General features: G+C 40.6%; 1 protein-coding gene across 1 annotated transcript in view; it reads right to left on the bottom strand.

The window, feature by feature from the left end:
* ptprfa (protein tyrosine phosphatase receptor type Fa) overlaps positions 1-20000 on the bottom strand; it is a 429990-nt gene that overhangs the window by 192443 nt on the left and 217547 nt on the right. The window contains exon 5 of the mRNA XM_061978426.1: positions 10560-10748. Within this exon, the coding sequence (XP_061834410.1) occupies positions 10560-10748 (189 nt within the window). The remainder of the gene's footprint in view (positions 1-10559; positions 10749-20000) is intronic.

The raw sequence follows: 20000 nt of genomic DNA, 5'->3' as shown, positions 1-20000 counted from the left end.
GCTCGGAATGGGTCGAGGGTCGGCAACAGAGTAAAGGCCCGACATTGTAATACATGTCAGTTCCTACAAGAGTGTGGTAAACACTTTAAAACTACCAATGCCACGCCGTTTTGTGTGTCTTTAGTTTTAAATGCAAATGTGAGACAAGAGCAAACAAGTCTTTCCATTTTCAGCGTGTTCTAAATAGTAAAAAACTGCCGGAGACTGCTTGACATCATAGCACTTTACCTAATAAGCTAAAAGACGGGGCAGGGGAAAGTTCCTTCCACGTTCTTGGGGTGTTTTTTTCGCGCGTCGTATTTCCTACAAAGGACCAATGACCGCTCGGAACGGGTCGAGGGTCGGCAACAGAGTAAAGGCCCGACATTGTAATACATGTCAGTTCCTACAAGAGTGTGGTAAACACTTTAAAACTACCAAGGACACGCCGTTTTGTGTGTCTGTAGCTTTAAATGCAAATGTGAGACAAGAGCAAACAAGTCTTTCCATTTTCAGCGTGTTCTAAATAGTAAAAAACTGCCGGAGACTGCTTGACATCATAGCACTTTACCTAATAAGCTAAAAGACGGGCTGGAGAAAGTTCCTTCCACGTTCTTGGGGTGTTTTTTTAAGCGTCGTATTTCCTACAAAGGACCAATGACCGCTCGGAATGGGTCGAGGGTCGGCAACAGAGTAAAGGCCCGACATTGTAATACATGTCAGTTCCTACAAGAGTGTGGTAAACACTTTAAAACGACCAAGGACACGCCGTTTTGTGTGTCTGTAGCTTTAAATGCAAATGTGAGACAAGAGCAAACAAGTCTTTCCATTTTCAGCGTGTTCTAAATAGTAAAAAACTGCCGGAGACTGCTTGACATCATAGCACTTTACCTAATAAGCTAAAAGACGGGGCTGGGGAAAGTTCCTTCCACGTTCTTGGGGTGTTTTTTTAAGCGTCGTATTTCCTACAAAGGACCAATGACTGCTCGGAATGGGTCGAGGGTCGGCAACAGAGTAAAGGCCCGACATTGTAATACATGTCAGTTCCTACAAGAGTGTGGTAAACACTTTTAAACGAACAAGGACACGCCGTTTTGTGTGTCTGTAGCTTTAAATGCAAATGTGAGACAAGAGCAAACAAGTCTTTCCATTTTCAGCGTGTTCTAAATAGTAAAAAACTGCCGGAGACTGCTTGACATCATAGCACTTTACCTAATAAGCTAAAAGACGGGGCTGGGGAAAGTTCCTTCCACGTTCTTGGGGTGTTTTTTTTAAGCGTCGTATTTCCTACAAAGGACCAATGACTGCTCGGAATGGGTCGAGGGTCGGCAACAGAGTAAAGGCCCGACATTGTAATACATGTCAGTTCCTACAAGAGTGTGGTAAACACTTTAAAACGACCAAGGACACGCCGTTTTGTGTGTCTGTAGCTTTAAATGCAAATGTGAGACAAGAGCAAACAAGTCTTTCCATTTTCAGCGTGTTCTAAATAGTAAAAAACTGCCGGAGACTGCTTGACATCATAGCACTTTACCTAATAAGCTAAAAGACGGGGCTGGGGAAAGTTCCTTCCACGTTCTTGGGGTGTTTTTTTTGCGCGTCGTATTTCTTACAAAGGACCGATAACCGCTCGGAACGAGTTGAGGGTCGGCAACAGAGTAAAGGCCCGACATTGTAATACATGTCAGTTCCTACAAGAGTGTGGTAAACACTTTAAAACGACCAAGGACACGCCGTTTTGTGTGTCTGTAGCTTTAAATGCAAATGTGAGACAAGAGCAAACAAGTCTTTCCATTTTCAGCGTGTTCTAAATAGTAAAAAACTGCCGGAGACTGCTTGACATCATAGCACTTTACCTAATAAGCTAAAAGACGGGGCTGGGGAAAGTTCTTTCCACGTTCTTGGGGTGGGTTTTTTGCGCGTCGTATTTCTTACAAAGGACCGATAACCGCTCGGAACGTGTTGAGGGTCGGCAACAGAGTAAAGGCCCGACATTGTAATACATGTCAGTTCCTACAAGAGTGTGGTAAACACTTTAAAACGACCAATGACACGCCGTTTTGTGTGTCTGTAGCTTTAAATGCAAATGTGAGACAAGAGCAAACAATTTTCAGCGTGTTCTACATAGTAAAAAACTGCCGGAGACTGCTTGAAATCATAGCACTTTACCTAATAAGCTAAAAGACGGGGCTGGGGAAAGTTCCTTCCACGTTCTTGGGGTGTTTTTTTAAGCGTCGTATTTCTTACAAAGGACCGATAACCGCTCGGAACGAGTTGAGGGTCGGCAACAGAGTAAAGGCCCGACATTGTAATACATGTCAGTTCCTACAAGAGTGTGGTAAACACTTTAAAACGACCAATGACACGCCGTTTTGTGTGTCTGTAGCTTTAAATGCAAATGTGAGACAAGAGCAAACAATTTTCAGCGTGTTCTAAATAGTAAAAAACTGCCGGAGACTGCTTGACATCATAGCACTTTACCTAATAAGCTAAAAGACGGGGCTGGGGAAAGTTCCTTCCACGTTCTTGGGGTGTTTTTTTAAGCGTCGTATTTCCTACAAAGGACCGATAACCGCTCGGAACGAGTTGAGGGTCGGCAACAGAGTAAAGGCCCGACATTGTAATACATGTCAGTTCCTACAAGAGTGTGGTAAACACTTTTAAACGAACAAGGACACGCCGTTTTGTGTGTCTGTAGCTTTAAATGCAAATGTGAGACAAGAGCAAACAAGTCTTTCCATTTTCAGCGTGTTCTAAATAGTAAAAAACTGCCGGAGACTGCTTGACATCATAGCACTTTACCTAATAAGCTAAAAGACGGGGCTGGGGAAAGTTCCTTCCACGTTCTTGGGGTGTTTTTTTTAAGCGTCGTATTTCCTACAAAGGACCAATGACTGCTCGGAATGGGTCGAGGGTCGGCAACAGAGTAAAGGCCCGACATTGGAATACATGTCAGTTCCTACAAGAGTGTGGTAAACACTTTAAAACGACCAAGGACACGCCGTTTTGTGTGTCTGTAGCTTTAAATGCAAATGTGAGACAAGAGCAAACAAGTCTTTCCATTTTCAGCGTGTTCTAAATAGTAAAAAACTGCCGGAGACTGCTTGACATCATAGCACTTTACCTAATAAGCTAAAAGACGGGGCTGGTGAAAGTTCCTTCCACGTTCTTGGGGTGTTTTTTTAAGCGTCGTATTTCCTACAAAGGACCAATGACTGCTCGGAATGGGTCGAGGGTCGGCAACAGAGTAAAGGCCCGACATTGTAATACATGTCAGTTCCTACAAGAGTGTGGTAAACACTTTAAAACTACCAAGGACACGCCGTTTTGTGTGTCTGTAGCTTTAAATGCAAATGTGAGACAAGAGCAAACAAGTCTTTCCATTTTCAGCGTGTTCTAAATAGTAAAAAACTGCCGGAGACTGCTTGACATCATAGCACTTTACCTAATAAGCTAAAAGACGGGGCTGGGGAAAGTTCCTTCCACGTTCTTGGGGTGGTTTTTTTAAGCGTCGTATTTCTTACAAAGGACCGATAACCGCTCGGAACGAGTTGAGGGTCGGCAACAGAGTAAAGGCCCGACATTGTAATACATGTCAGTTCCTACAAGAGTGTGGTAAACACTTTAAAACGACCAAGGACACGCCGTTTTGTGTGTCTGTAGCTTTAAATGCAAATGTGAGACAAGAGCAAACAAGTCTTTCCATTTTCAGCGTGTTCTAAATAGTAAAAAACTGCCGGAGACTGCTTGACATCATAGCACTTTACCTAATAAGCTAAAAGACGGGGCTGGGGAAAGTTCCTTCCACGTTCTTGGGGTGTTTTTTTTAAGCGTCGTATTTCCTACAAAGGACCAATGACTGCTCGGAATGGGTCGAGGGTCGGCAACAGAGTAAAGGCCCGACATTGTAATACATGTCAGTTCCTACAAGAGTGTGGTAAACACTTTAAAACGACCAATGACACGCCGTTTTGTGTGTCTGTAGCTTTAAATGCAAATGTGAGACAAGAGCAAAAAAGTCTTTCCATTTTCAGCGTGTTCTAAATAGTAAAAAACTGCCGGAGACTGCTTGACATCATAGCACTTTACCTAATAAGCTAAAAGACGGGGCTGGGGAAAGTTCCTTCCACGTTCTTGGGGTGTTTTTTTAAGCGTCGTATTTCCTAGAAAGGACCAATGACTGCTCGGAATGGGTCGAGGGTCGGCAACAGAGTAAAGGCCCGACATTGTAATACATGTCAGTTCCTACAAGAGTGTGGTAAACACTTTAAAACGACCAAGGACACGCCGTTTTGTGTGTCTGTAGCTTTAAATGCAAATGTGAGACAAGAGCAAACAAGTCTTTCCATTTTCAGCGTGTTCTAAATAGTAAAAAACTGCCGGAGACTGCTTGACATCATAGCACTTTACCTAATAAGCTAAAAGACGGGGCTGGGGAAAGTTCCTTCCACGTTCTTGGCGTGGTTTTTTTGCGCGTCGTATTTCTTACAAAGGACCGATAACCGCTCGGAACGAGTTGAGGGTCGGCAACAGAGTAAAGGCCCGACATTGTAATACATGTCAGTTCCTACAAGAGTGTGGTAAACACTTTAAAACGACCAAGGACACGCCGTTTTGTGTGTCTGTAGCTTTAAATGCAAATGTGAGACAAGAGCAAACAATTTTCAGCGTGTTCTAAATAGTAAAAAACTGCCGGAGACTGCTTGACATCATAGCACTTTACCTAATAAGCTAAAAGACGGGGCTGGGGAAAGTTCCTTCCACGTTCTTGGGGTGGTTTTTTTGCACGTCGTATTTCTTACAAAGGACCGATAACCGCTCGGAACGAGTTGAGGGTCGGCAACAGAGTAAAGGCCCGACATTGTAATACATGTCAGTTCCTACAAGAGTGTGGTAAACACTTTAAAACGACCAAGGACACGCCGTTTTGTGTGTCTGTAGCTTTAAATGCAAATGTGAGACAAGAGCAAACAAGTCTTTCCATTTTCAGCGTGTTCTAAATAGTAAAAAACTGCCGGAGACTGCTTGACATCATAGCACTTTACCTAATAAGCTAAAAGACGGGGCTGGGGAAAGTTCCTTCCACGTTCTTGGGGTGGTTTTTTTGCGCGTCGTATTTCTTACAAAGGACCGATAACCGCTCGGAACGAGTTGAGGGTCGGCAACAGAGTAAAGGCCCGACATTGTAATACATGTCAGTTCCTACAAGAGTGTGGTAAACACTTTAAAACGACCAACGACACGCCGTTTTGTGTGTCTGTAGCTTTAAATGCAAATGTGAGACAAGAGCAAACAAGTCTTTCCATTTTCAGCGTGTTCTAAATAGTAAAAAACTGCCGGAGACTGCTTGACATCATAGCACTTTACCTAATAAGCTAAAAGACGGGGCTGGGGAAAGTTCCTTCCACGTTCTTGGGGTGGTTTTTTTGCGCGTCGTATTTCTTACAAAGGACCGATAACCGCTCGGAACGAGTTGAGGGTCGGCAACAGAGTAAAGGCCCGACATTGTAATACATGTCAGTTCCTACAAGAGTGTGGTAAACACTTTAAAACTACCAAGGACACGCCGTTTTGTGTGTCTGTAGCTTTAAATGCAAATGTGAGACAAGAGCAAACAAGTCTTTCCATTTTCAGCGTGTTCTAAATAGTAAAAAACTGCCAGAGACTGCTTGACATCATAGCACTTTACCTAATAAGCTAAAAGACGGGGCTGGGGAAAGTTCCTTCCACGTTCTTGGGGTGTTTTTTTAAGCGTCGTATTTCCTACAAAGGACCAATGACTGCTCGGAATGGGTCGAGGGTCGGCAACAGAGTAAAGGCCCGACATTGTAATACATGTCAGTTCTTACAAGAGTGCGGTAAACACTTTAAAACAGCAAATTGGAAAATTGTTTTACATTGAATGGAATCGTTACCCCCCCAAGAACTGAATCGAATCGTGTGGCTCCCAAAGATTCACAGCCCTAACAGCGACGTCGTTATTGTAGGTGCTAACACTGAGGAACTACTTTTCTGGCAAGTGACATAGTGCCTTGCTCACAGGCTACTATCAAAAAAATATTAAACTCAAGCAGTTTTTTTTTAAGTAACACATGCTAACACGTCCTCTTGCCTTACGTGACAGACGACATTAGTACACATTGGAGGAGACAAACGCTAGTGATGCTAACATTGCTATGTGAGCTACATGCTAACACCACACTCACATTTTAACAGCTTCATTGTGTTAGGTTGGCTCAAAAAAACACCCCCAAAAAAACCACTTAAATTTACAAAAAAAAATCCTACAGTTGGCAGAGCTCCAGATTTTATTTTAAGATGCGTAGCAAAGCCTGTTTTTGTTGTTGTTGTTTTTCTTTCTTTTTTGTTTTTTTTGGTGTGTTTTTTAGTGGCAAGCACATGCTAACACGTCTTCTTGCCTTACGTGACAGACGACATTAGTACACATTGGAGGAGACAAACGCTAGTGATGCTAACATAGCTATGTGAGCTACATGCTAACACAGCACTCTCATTTTAACAGCTTCATTGTGTTCGGTTCGCTAAAAAAAAAAAAAAAAAGACAACACTATTAAATTTACCAAAAAAAATCCTACAGTTGGCAGAGCTCCAGATTTTATTTTAAGATGCGTAGCGAAGCCTGTTTTTTTGTTTGTTTTTTTTTCCTTCTAATTTTTTTTTTTTTTTGGTGTGTTTTTTAGTGGCAAGCACATGCTAACACGTCTTCTTGCCGTACGTGACAGACGACATTAGTACACATTGGAGGAGACAAACGCTAGTGATGCTAACATAGCTATGTGAGCTACATGCTAACACCACACTCACATTTTAACAGCTTCATTGTGTTAGGTTGGCTCAAAAAAACCACTTAAATTTACAAAAAAAAATCCTACAGTTGGCAGAGCTCCAGATTTTATTTTAAGATGCGTAGCAAAGCCTGTTTTTTTTTTCTTCTTTTTTTTTCTTTTTGGTGTGTTTTTTAGTGGCAAGCACATGCTAACACGTCTTCTTGCCGTACGTGACAGACGACATTAGTACACATTGGAGGAGACAAACGCTAGTGATGCTAACATAGCTATGTGAGCTACATGCTAACACCACACTCACATTTTAACAGCTTCATTGTGTTAGGTTGGCTCAAAAAAACACCCCCAAAAAAAACCACTTAAATTTACAAAAAAAAATCCTACAGTTGGCAGAGCTCCAGATTTTATTTTAAGATGCATAGCGAAGCCTGTTTTTTGTTTTGTTTTTTTCTTCTATTTATTTTATTTTTTTTGGTGTGTTTTTTAGTGGCAAGCACATGCTAACACGTCTTCTTGCCGTACGTGACAGACGACATTAGTACACATTGGAGGAGACAAACGCTAGTGATGCTAACATAGCTATGTGAGCTACATGCTAACACCACACTCTCATTTTAACAGCTTCATTGTGTTAGGTTGGCTCAAAAAAACACCCAAAAAAAAGCACTTAAATTTACAAAAAAAAATCCTACAGTTGGCAGAGCTCCAGATTTTATTTTAAGATGCGTAGCGAAGCCTGTTTTTTTTTGTTTTTGTTTTGTTTTTCTTCTGTTTTTTATATTTTTTTGGTGTGTTTTTTAGTGGCAAGCACATGCTAACACGTCTTCTTGCCGTACGTGACAGACGACATTAGTACACATTGGAGGAGACAAACGCTAGTGATGCTAACATAGCTATGTGAGCTACATGCTAACACCACACTCACATTTTAACAGCTTCATTGTGTTAGGTTGGCTCAAAAAAACAACCCCCAAAAAACCCCACTTAAATTTACAAAAAAAAATCCTACAGTTGGCAGAGCTCCAGATTTTATTTCAAGATGCGTAGCGAAGCCTTTTTTTTTTTTTTTTTTTTGGGGTGTGTTTTTTAGTGGCAAGCACATGCTAACACGTCTTCTTGCCTTACGTGACAAGACGACATTAGTACACATTGGAGGAGACAAACGCTAGTGATGCTAACATAGCTATGTGAGCTACATGCTAACACCACACTCACATTTTAACAGCTTCATTGTGTTAGGTTGGCTCAAAAAAACACCCCCAAAAAAACCCACTTAAATTTACAAAAAAAAATCCTACAGTTGGCAGAGCTCCAGATTTTATTTTAAGATGCGTAGCGAAGCCTGTTTTTTTGTTTGTTTGTTTTTTTTCTTCTATTTTTTTTTTTTTTTTTTGGTGTGTTTTTTAGTGGCAAGCACATGCTAACACGTCTTCTTGCCGTACGTGACAGACGACATTAGTACACATTGGAGGAGACAAACGCTAGTGATGCTAACATAGCTATGTGAGCTACATGCTAACACCACACTCACATTTTAACAGCTTCATTGTGTTAGGTTGGCTCAAAAAAACACCCCCAAAAAAAACCACTTAAATTTACAAAAAAAATCCTACAGTTGGCAGAGCTCCAGATTTTATTTTTAGATGCGTAGCGAAGCCTGTTTTTTGTTGTTGTTTTTTTTCTTTCTTTTTTGTTTTTTTTGGTGTGTTTTTTAGTGGCAAGCACATGCTAACACGTCTTCTTGCCTTACGTGACAGACGACATTAGTACACATTGGAGGAGACAAACGCTAGTGATGCTAACATAGCTATGTGAGCTACATGCTAACACCACACTCACATTTTAACAGCTTCATTGTGTTAGGTTGGCTCAAAAAAACACCCCCAAAAAAAACCACTTAAATTTACAAAAAAAAATCCTACAGTTGGCAGAGCTCCAGATTTTATTTTAAGATGCGTAGCGAAGCCTGTTTTTTTTTTTTTTTTTTTTTTTTTTTTTGGTGTGTTTTTTAGTGGCAAGCACATGCTAACACGTCTTCTTGCCTTACGTGACAGACGACATTAGTACACATTGGAGGAGACAAACGCTAGTGATGCTAACATAGCTATGTGAGCTACATGCTAACACCACACTCACATTTTAACAGCTTCATTGTGTTAGATTGGCTCAAAAAAAACAAAAAAGACAACACTATTAAATTTACCAAAAAAAATCCTACAGTTGGCAGAGCTCCAGATTTTATTTTAAGATGCGTAGCAAAGCCTGTTTTTTTCTTTTCTTTTTGGTGTGTTTTTTAGTGGCAAGCACATGCTAACACGTCTTCTTGCCTTACGTGACAGACGACATTAGTACACATTGGAGGAGACAAACGCTAGTGATGCTAACATAGCTATGTGAGCTACATGCTAACACCACACTCACATTTTAACAGCTTCATTGTGTTAGGTTGGCTCAAAAAAACACCCCCAAAAAAAACCACTTAAATTTACAAAAAAAAATCCTACAGTTGGCAGAGCTCCAGATTTCATTTTAAGATGCGTAGCGAAGCCTGTTTTTTGTTGTTGTTTTTTTTGGTGTGTTTTTTAGTGGCAAGCACATGCTAACACGTCTTCTTGCCGTACGTGACAGACGACATTAGTACACATTGGAGGAGACAAACGCTAGTGATGCTAACATAGCTATGTGAGCTACATGCTAACACCACACTCACATTTTAACAGCTTCATTGTGTTCGGTTGACTCAAAAAAAACAAAAAAGACAACACTATTAAATTTACCAAAAAAAATCCTACAGTTGGCAGAGCTCCAGATTTTATTTTAAGATGCGTAGCGAAGCCTGTTTTTTTTTTTTTTTTCTTTTCTTTTTTTTTTCTTTTTGGTGTGTTTTTTAGTGGCAAGCACATGCTAACACGTCTTCTTGCCGTACGTGACAGACGACATTAGTACACATTGGAGGAGACGAACGCTAGTGATGCAAACATAGCTATGTGAGCTACATGCTAACACCACACTCACATTTTAACAGCTTCATTGTGTTAGGTTGGCTCAAAAAAACACCCCCAAAAAACCCCACTTAAATTTACAAAAAAAAAATCCTACAGTTGGCAGAGCTCCAGATTTTATTTTAAGATGCGTAGCGAAGCCTGTTTTTTTTTTTTTTTTTTTTTTTTTTTTTTTTTTTTGGGGGGGGGGGGGGGGGGGCGACATATCCTTCTGAGAGTCTACAGTACGAATTAGTTTTTGGCCTATTTCTTCTGTCAGAGTTATAATATTACATATTACAGTAGGATCGCCATAAAAAAACATAATTGCGGTTCCTGGTCAAACACAGGGGCAGAGGATCCGCACGTGACTTTTTTCCAATCATGTGAAGTGCAGACCCGCGTAGGGAAGCGTCATTCCCCGTGGTTGTGCAAAAGGCCGGAGGTGTCAAATGGAAAAAAAGAAAGCTATTATTGTTCCATAAAGCGGGTCAGACTTGTCAATTGGCGGACGTCTCCAACCTGGTGGGTGTAATTAATGAAAGCAGACATGATGGCGGGCTGCTGGAACAAACTGTCGAGTCCCCGCCATCCCGACTTGTTGATCCCAGCTGGAGTGGTTTTGAAAGTAGGAGTAATATCAGTGATCTCATTCCTCCATGGACAGATGTTTCCCAAAGGGTGAGGCAAAGGCCACGTTTGGCTTCCTGGACATTGGCGTGCAGCTGTCTTCCCACACAGCTGCTACTGCACACACACCTCCCCGCCGCCCGCTCCCGTGTCGGGGTCCTACCTGAGCGCAGCTGCTTGATGCGTCCGTCGCTGCCGCCCACGTCCACGGGCAGGAAGTCCTTGAACCAGAAGATCTCCGGGTCGGGGTTGCCGCTGGCGGCGCACAGCATGGTGGCCGTGCGCGTCCTCTCCACCACCTTCAGCTGGGGGCCCATGTCGATGGTGGGGAAGCCGTGAGGGATCTGGTCCTCTGGGGAGAGACAGGGAAGACCGTGACACATGTCCCAACAAACACACCTTGCTACACCTGCAGTAATTGTTAGAACTACAAACAACTTTGTCAAGTTGTAGTCCTAAGTGTCCCAATACTTTTGTCCAGTGTAGGTGTCCCAATACTTTTGTCCAGAGGTAGTCCTAAGTGTCCCAATACTTTTGTCAAGTTGTAGTCCTAAGTGTCCCAATACTTTTGTCCAGTGTAAGTGTCCCAAAACTTTAGTCCAGTGGTAGTCCTAAGTTTCCCAATACTTTTGTCTACTTTTAGTCCGAAGTGTCCCAATACTTTTGTCAAGTTTAGGCGTAAGTGTCCCAATACTTTTATCCAGTGTAAGTGTCCCAATACTTTTGTCCAGTGGTAGTCCTAAGTATCCCAATACTTTTGTCAAGTTGTAGTCCTAAGTGTCCCAATACTTTTGTCCAGTGTAAGTGTCCCAAAACTTTAGTCCAGTGGTAGTCCTAAGTGTCCCAATACTTTTGTCTACTTTTAGTCCGAAGTGTCCCAATACTTTTGTCAAGTTTAGGCGTAAGTGTCCCAATACTTTTATCCAGTGTAAGTGTCCCAATACTTTTGTCCAGTGGTAGTCCTAAGTGTCCCAATACTTTTGTCAAGTTGTAGTCCCAAGTGTCCCAATACTTTTGTCCAGTGTAAGTGTCCCAAAACTTTAGTCCAGTGGTAGTCCTAAGTATCCCAATACTTTTGTCTACTTTTAGTCCGAAGTGTCCCAATACTTTTGTCAAGTTTAGGCGTAAGTATCCCAATACTTTTATCCAGTGTAAGTGTCCCAATACTTTTGTCCAGTGGTAGTCCTAAGTATCCCAATACTTTTGTCAAGTTGTAGTCCTAAGTGTCCCAATACTTTTGTCTACTTTTAGTCCGAAGTGTCCCAATACTTTAGTTCAGTGGTAGTCCTAAGTGTCCCAAAACTTTTGTCAAGTTGTAGTCCTAAGTGTCCCAATACTTTTGTCTACTTTTAGTCCGAAGTGTCCCAATACTTTAGTTCAGTGGTAGTCCTAAGTGTCCCAAAACTTTTGTCAAGTTGTAGTCCTAAGTGTCCCAATACTTTTGTCCAGTGTAAGTGTCCCAATACTTTTGTCCAGTTTTCGTCATAACAGTCACAATACTTTTGTCAAGTTGTAGTCCCAAATGTCCCAAAACTTTTGTCCAGTTTGCGTCCTAAGTGTCCCAATACTTTTGTCCAGTGGTAGTCAGAAGTGTCCCAATACTTTTGTCTAGTGTACCTACCTTGTCTGCATTGTGTGGGCACGCTGGTGCTTCCTGCTTTTAAGCAGCCATCTTAAAAAAAACATTAGCGCAGCAGCATCAGTGCAGCGGGTCTTTGAAGGGTCATAAAATCAAAACCGGAGCAGGTATTAAAACGCTGTTCTATAAATTTATACACATTAAAGCTGCAAGCAGCGATGGACGGGACCGACTTTGAGGGCTCATAAAATCCAAACCGGAGCAGTAATTACAACTCTTTCATCAACTTTTAATCAGAAGGGTTCAATCTCTCTCCTGTGCTAATTTGAAGCCGACATGACAAACGCGCTCAGAGGAGATAATGTTTGAAAAAAGGTGACTGTTTTGACTCAACTTTTGTTTTGAAGGGGGAATTGCAAACTTCCTGTTGTTTTTTGCTGGGATTTTCAGTGTATGAAATCTAGGTCTAAGTGGTCTACGACATTCCTACTTGGAGTTAGAGCTAGTTTTGTCTGTGTTTTCTTCCTAGGGGGCGCTAGAGCGCAATTTTGAGTTTTTGGGGTTTGGTTTTTTGATTAGATCGCAATTTTTGCCAGTCCTGATGTCCAATTTGGTGAGTTTTAAAGCATGTTAAGGGGGTCAAATTACAGCTCAAAGAGGCGGCGGTATAATAATAAAACGCTAGAAATTCAACAGGGTCCTCTGTCCCAAAGGGACTCGGTCCCTAAATACCAACTTCTTCCTGTAGGGGTCATAAATCATGACATCCGGACTACAAAAAAAGATGGCGAACAGATTAACAAACTACGAGAAAATACCACCTTCTTCTTGTAGGGGTCATAAATCATTATGACGTATGGACTACAAAAAAAGATGGCGGACATCCTAAAAAAAACTACGAGAAAATACCAACTTCTTCCTGTAGGGGTGGTAAATCATTACGACGTATGGACTACAGAAAAAGATGGTTGACATCTTGAAAAAACTACAAGAGAAAATACCAATTTTTGAGTTAAGGGATCGTGAATCATGATGACTTTGGACTACAAAAAAAGATGGTTGACATCTCAAAAAAACTACAAGAGAAAATACCAACTTTTGACATTAGGGATCGTGAATCATGATGACACTGGACTACAAAAAAAGATAGACAAACTACAAGAGAAATTAAAGCTGCAAGCAGCGATGGACGGGACCGACTTTGAGGGCTCATAAAATCCAAACCGGAGCAGTGATTACAACTCTTTCATCAACTTTTAATCAGAAGGGTTCAATCTCTCTCCTGTGCTAATTCGAAGCCCACACGACAAACGCGCTCAGAGGAGATAATGTTTGAAAAAAGGTGACGGTTTTGACTCAACTTTTGTTTTGAAGGGGGAATTGCAAACTTCCTGTTGTTTTTTTGCTGGGATTTTCAGTGTATGAAATCTAGGTCTAAGTGGTCTACGACATTCCTACTTGGAGTTAGAGCTAGTTTTGTCTGTGTTTTCTTCATAGGGGGCGCTAGAGCGCAATTTTGAGTTTTTGGGGTTTGGTTTTTTTATTAGATCGCAATTTTTGCCAGTCCTGATGTCCAATTTGGTGAGTTTTAAAGCATGTTAAGGGGGTCAAATTACAGCTCAAAGAGGCGGCGGTATAATAATAAAACGCTAGAAATTCAACAGGGTCCTCTGTCCCAAAGGGACTCGGTCCCTAAATACCAACTTCTTCCTGTAGGGGTCGTCTGAACTACAGAAAAAGATGGTTGACATCTTAAAAAAACTACAAGAGAAAATACCAACTTTTGACTTTAGGGATCGTGAATCATGATGACACTGGACTACAAAAAAAGATAGACAAACTACAAGAGAAATTAAAGCTGCAAGCAGCGATGGACGGGACCGACTTTGAGGGCTCATAAAATCCAAACCGGAGCAGTAATTATAACTCTTTCATCAACTTTTAATCAGAAGGGTTCAATCTCTCTCCTGTGCTAATTTGAAGCCGACACGACAAACGCGCTCAGAGGAGATAATGTTTGAAAAAAGGTGACTGTTTTGACTCAACTTTTGTTTTGAAGGGGGAATTGCAAACTTCCTGTTGTTTTTTGCTGGGATTTTCAGTGTATGAAATCTAGGTCTAAGTGGTCTACATAGAGGTTTTTGTTTCATGTCTCTACGACATTCCTACTTGGAGTTAGAGCTAGTTTTGTCTTTGTTTTCTTCCTAGGGGGCGCTAGAGCGCAATTTTGAGTTTTGGGGTTTGGTTTTTTGATTAGATCGCAATTTTTGCCAGTCCTGATGTCCAATTTGGTGAGTTTTAAAGCATGTTAAGGGGGTCAAATTACAGCTCAAAGAGGCGGCGGTATAATAATAAAACGCTAGAAATTCAACAGGGTCCTCTGTCCCAAAGGGACTCGGTCCCTAAATACCAACTTCTTCCTGTAGGGGTCATAAATCATGACATCTGGACTACAAAAAAAGATGGCGGACAGATTAAAAAACTACGAGAAAATACCAACTTCTTCCTGTAGGGGTTGTCTGAACTACAGAAAAAGATGGTTGACATCTAAAAAAAACTACAAGAGAAAATACCAACTTTTGACTTTAGGGATCGTGAATCATGATGACACTGGACTACAAAAAAAGATAGACAAACTACAAGAGAAATTAAAGCTGCAAGCAGCGATGGACGGGACCGACTTTGAGGGCTCATAAAATCCAAACCGGAGCAGTGATTACAACTCTTTCATCAACTTTTAATCAGAAGGGTTCGATCTCTCTCCTGTGCTAATTTGAAGCCGACACGACAAACGCGCTCAGAGGAGATAATGTTTGAAAAAAGGTGACTGTTTTGACTCAACTTTTGTTTTGAAGGGGGAATTGCAAACTTCCTGTTGTTTTTTGCTGGGATTTTCAGTGTATGAAATCTAGGTCTAAGTGGTCTACATAGAGGTTTTTGTTTCATGTCTCTACGACATTCCTACTTGGAGTTAGAGATAGTTTTGTCTGTGTTTTCTTCCTAGGGGGCGCTAGAGCGCAATTTTGAGTTTTGGGGTTTGGTTTTTTGATTAGATCGCAATTTTTGCCAGTCCTGATGTCCAATTTGGTGAGTTTTAAAGCATGTTAAGGGGGTCAAATTACAGCTCAAAGAGGCGGCGGTATAATAATAAAACGCTAGAAATTCAACAGGGTCCTCTGTCCCAAAGGGACTCGGTCCCTAAATACCAACTTCTTCCTGTAGGGGTCATAAATCATGACATCTGGACTACAAAAAAAGATGGCGGACAGATTAAAAAACTACGAGAAAATACCACCTTCTTCTTGTAGGGGTCATAAATCATTATGACGGATGGACTACAAAAAAAGATGGCGGACATCTAAAAAAAAAACTACGAGAAAATACCCACTTTGGAATTTAGGGGTCATAAATCATTATGACATATGGACTACAAAAAAAGATGGCGGACAGCATAAAAAAACTACGAGAAAATACCAACTTCTTCCTGTAGGGGTCGTCTGAACTACAGAAAAAGATGGTTGACATCTTAAAAAAACTACAAGAGAAAATACCAACTTTTGACATTAGGGATCGTGAATCATGATGACACTGGACTACAAAAAAAGATAGACAAACTACAAGAGAAATTAAAGCTGCAAGCAGCGATGGACGGGGCCGACTTTGAGGGCTCATAAAATCCAAACCGGAGCAGTAATTACAACTCTTTCATCAACTTTTAATCAGAAGGGTTCAATCTCTCTCCTGTGCTAATTTGGAGCCGACACGACAAACGCGCTCAGAGGAGAAAATGTTTGAAAAAAGGTGACTGTTTTGACTCAACTTTTGTTTTGAAGGGGGAATTGCAAACTTCCTGTTGTTTTTTGCTGGGATTTTCAGTGTATGAAATCTAGGTCTAAGTGGTCTACATAGAGGTTTTTGTTTCATGTCTCTACGACATTCCTACTTGGAGTTAGAGCTAGTTTTGTCTGTGTTTTCTTCCTAGGGGGCGCTAGAGCGCAATTTTGAGTTTTTGGGGTTTGGTTTTTTGATTAGATCGCAATTTTTGCCAGTCCTGATGTCCAATTTGGTGAGTTTTAAAGCATGTTAAGGGGGTCAAATTACAGCTCAAAGAGGCGGCGGTATAATAATAAAACGCTAGAAATTCAACAGGGTCCTCTGTCCCAAAGGGACTCGGTCCCTAAATACCAACTTCTTCCTGTAGGGGTCATAAATCATGACATCTGGACTACAAAAAAAGATGGCGGACAGATTAAAAAACTACGAGAAAATACCAACTTCTTCTTGTAGGGGTCATAAATCATTATGACGTATGGACTACAAAAAAAGATGGCGGACATCCTAAAAAACTACAAGAGAAAATACCAACTTTTGACTTTAGGGATCGTGAATCATGATGACACTGGACTACAAAAAAAGATAGACAAACTACAAGAGAAATTAAAGCTGCAAGCAGCGATGGACGGGACCGACTTTGAGGGCTCATAAAATCCAAACCAGAGCAGTAATTACAACTCTTTCATCAACTTTTAATCAGAAGGGTTCAATCTCTCTCCTGTGCTAATTTGAAGCCGACACGACAAACGCGCTCAGAGGAGATAATGTTTGAAAAAAGGTGACTGTTTTGACTCAACTTTTGTTTTGAAGGGGGAATTGCAAACTTCCTGTTGTTTTTTGCTGGGATTTTCAGTGTATGAAATCTAGGTCTAAGTGGTCTACATAGAGGTTTTTGTTTCATGTCTCTACGACATTCCTACTTGGAGTTAGAGCTAGTTTTGTCTGTGTTTTCTTCCTAGGGGGCGCAATTTTGAGTTTTGGGGTTTGGTTTTTTGATTAGATTGCAATTTTTGCCAGTCCTGATGTCCAATTTGGTGAGTTTTAAAGCATGTTAAGGGGGTCAAATTACAGCTCAAAGAGGCGGCGGTATAATAATAAAACGCTAGAAATTTAACAGGGTCCTCTGTCCCAAAGGGACTCGGTCCTTAAATACCAACTTCTTCCTGTAGGGGTCATAAATCATGACATCTGGACTACAAAAAAAGATGGCGGACAGATTAAAAAACTACGAGAAAATACCAACTTCTTCTTGTAGGGGTCATAAATCATTATGACGTATGGACTACAAAAAAAGATGGCGGACATCCTAAAAAAACTACGAGAAAATACCCACTTCTTCCTGTAGGGGTGGTAAATCATTATGACATATGGACTACAAAAAAAGATGGCGGACATCTTAAAAAAAACTACGAGAAAATACCCACTTTGGAATTTAGGGGTCATAAATCATTATGACATATGGACTACAAAAAAAGATGGCGGACAGCATGAAAAAACTACGAGAAAATACCAACTTCTTCCTGTAGGGGTCGTCTGAACTACAGAAAAAGATGGTTGACATCTTAAAAAAAACTACAAGAGAAAATACCAACTTTTGACTTTAGGGATCGTGAATCATGATGACACTGGACTACAAAAAAAGATAGACAAACTACAAGTGAAATTAAAGCTGCAAGCAGCGATGGACGGGACCGACTTTGAGGGCTCATAAAATCCAAACCGGAGCAGTGATTACAACTCTTTCATCAACTTTTAATCAGAAGGGTTCAATCTCTCTCCTGTGCTAATTTGAAGCCGACACGACAAACGCGCTCAGAGGAGGTAATGTTTGAAAAAAGGTGACTGTTTTGACTCAACTTTTGTTTTGAAGGGGGAATTGCAAACTTCCTGTTGTTTTTTGCTGGGATTTTCAGTGTATGAAATCTAGGTCTAAGTGGTCTACATAGAGGTTTTTGTTTCATGTCTCTACGACATTCCTACTTGGAGTTAGAGCTAGTTTTGTCTGTGTTTTCTTCCTAGGGGGCGCTAGAGCGCAATTTTGAGTTTTGGGGTTTGGTTTTTTGATTAGATCGCAATTTTTGCCAGTCCTGATGTCCAATTTGGTGAGTTTTAAAGCATGTTAAGGGGGTCAAATTACAGCTCAAAGAGGCGGCGGTATAATAATAAAACGCTAGAAATTCAACAGGGTCCTCTGTCCCAAAGGGACTCGGTCCCTAAATACCAACTTCTTCCTGTAGGGGTCATAAATCATGACATCTGGACGACAAAAAAAGATGGCGGACAGATTAAAAAACTACAAGAAAATACCAACTTCTTCTTGTAGGGGTCATAAATAATTATGACGTATGGACTACAAAAAAAGATGGCGGACATCCTAAAAAAAACTACGAGAAAATACCAACTTCTTCCTGTAGGGGTGGTAAATCATTACGACATATGGACTACAGAAAAAGATGGTTGACATCTTGAAAAAACTACAAGAGAAAATACCAATTTTTGAGTTAAGGGATCGTGAATCATGATGACTTTGGACTACAAAAAAAGATGGCGTACAAACTACAAGAGAAAATACCAACTTCTTCCTGTAGGGGTCGTAAATCATTATGACATAGAGACTACAAAAAAAGATGGCGGACAGCAAAAAAACTACAAGAAAATACCAACTTCTTCCTGTAGGGGTCGTCTAAACTACAGAAAAAGATGGTTGACATCTAAAAAAAACTACAAGAGAAAATACCAACTTTTGACTTTAGGGATCGTGAATCATGATGACACTGGACTACAAAAAAAGATAGACAAACTACAAGAGAAATTAAAGCTGCAAGCGGCGATGGACGGGACCGACTTTGAGGGCTCATAAAATCCAAACCGGAGCAGTGATTACAACTCTTTCATCAACTTTTAATCAGAAGGGTTCAATCTCTCTCCTGTGCTAATTTGAAGCCGACACGACAAACGCGCTCAGAGGAGATAATGTTTGAAAAAAGGTGACGGTTTTGACTCAACTTTTGTTTTGAAGGGGGAATTGCAAACTTCCTGTTGTTTTTTGCTGGGATTTTCAGTGTATGAAATCTAGGTCTAAGTGGTCTACGACATTCCTACTTGGAGTTAGAGCTAGTTTTGTCTGTGTTTTCTTCCTAGGGGGCGCTAGAGCGCAATTTTGAGTTTTTGGGGTTTGGTTTTTTGATTAGATCGCAATTTTTGCCAGTCCTGATGTCCAATTTGGTGAGTTTTAAAGCATGTTAAATGATGAGTGCATCAATAACATGGTGTGTCAAAGGTGGATTCTCCACCTCAGACAAAGACAACATCATATGTCAAAGCGACGGGGGGGGTACACAACTCGCACACGTGACATTTCCTCGCCATCTTATCACTCCCTCCCGACAAAGTAGAAGCGGTCGCCCTCGCCTGCACGCTCTCGGCGAGGTTTTAATGTCTTAAAAGCCAAAAAAAAAAAAGATAAGAGCCTTTAAAGCTAAACTCTCTTAAACATCCTCGGCTGCTGGTGAACTCCTGCTGAACTCTGGAGTCGTACAGGTACACACACACACACACACACACACACACACACACACACACACACACACACACACACACACACACACACACACACACGTGTATTTTATACCTTCTTGAGACCTCTGAAAAGAGATGAGTTGGAATTTCACAAGAAAAATGTCACAATTTCACAAGAAAAACTTAGAATTTTGGCAGACTTATACAAAAAGTCGTACTTTTACTCAACTCAAGTCAAAGTTTTACAAGAAAAACGGAACATTTGTCCAAAATTATGATAAAAGTTAGAATTTTACTCAATAACAGTCGCAATGTTACAAGAAAAGCTTAAAATGTTGGCAATTTTATGAAAAGTGTCGTAATTTTGCTCGATAAAAAGTCACAATTTTATAAGAAAACTTAAAAATTTGGGCAATATTATAATAATAATAATCGGAATTTTACTTGGCAAAATGATGACAAAAGTCATAATTTTACTCAAAAAATGTCACTATTTTACAAGAACAACAAAAAAAAAATCGGCAATATTGTGATAAAAGTAAAAAATTTTATCTGACAAATTTTACCGTTTTGCATTAAAAAGTAATAATTTTACATAAAAAAGTAATAATTTTACGAGAAAACATTGCAATATTACAGAAACAGAAAGAATATGAGAAATTGTTCCCAAAT

This window comes from Nerophis lumbriciformis, linkage group LG18 (assembly GCF_033978685.3).
Source record: "Nerophis lumbriciformis linkage group LG18, RoL_Nlum_v2.1, whole genome shotgun sequence".
Classification (NCBI taxonomy): domain Eukaryota; kingdom Metazoa; phylum Chordata; class Actinopteri; order Syngnathiformes; family Syngnathidae; genus Nerophis; species Nerophis lumbriciformis.
The sequence above is the reverse complement of the archived record's forward strand: the minus strand, read 5'-3'. Positions and strand labels throughout refer to the sequence as shown.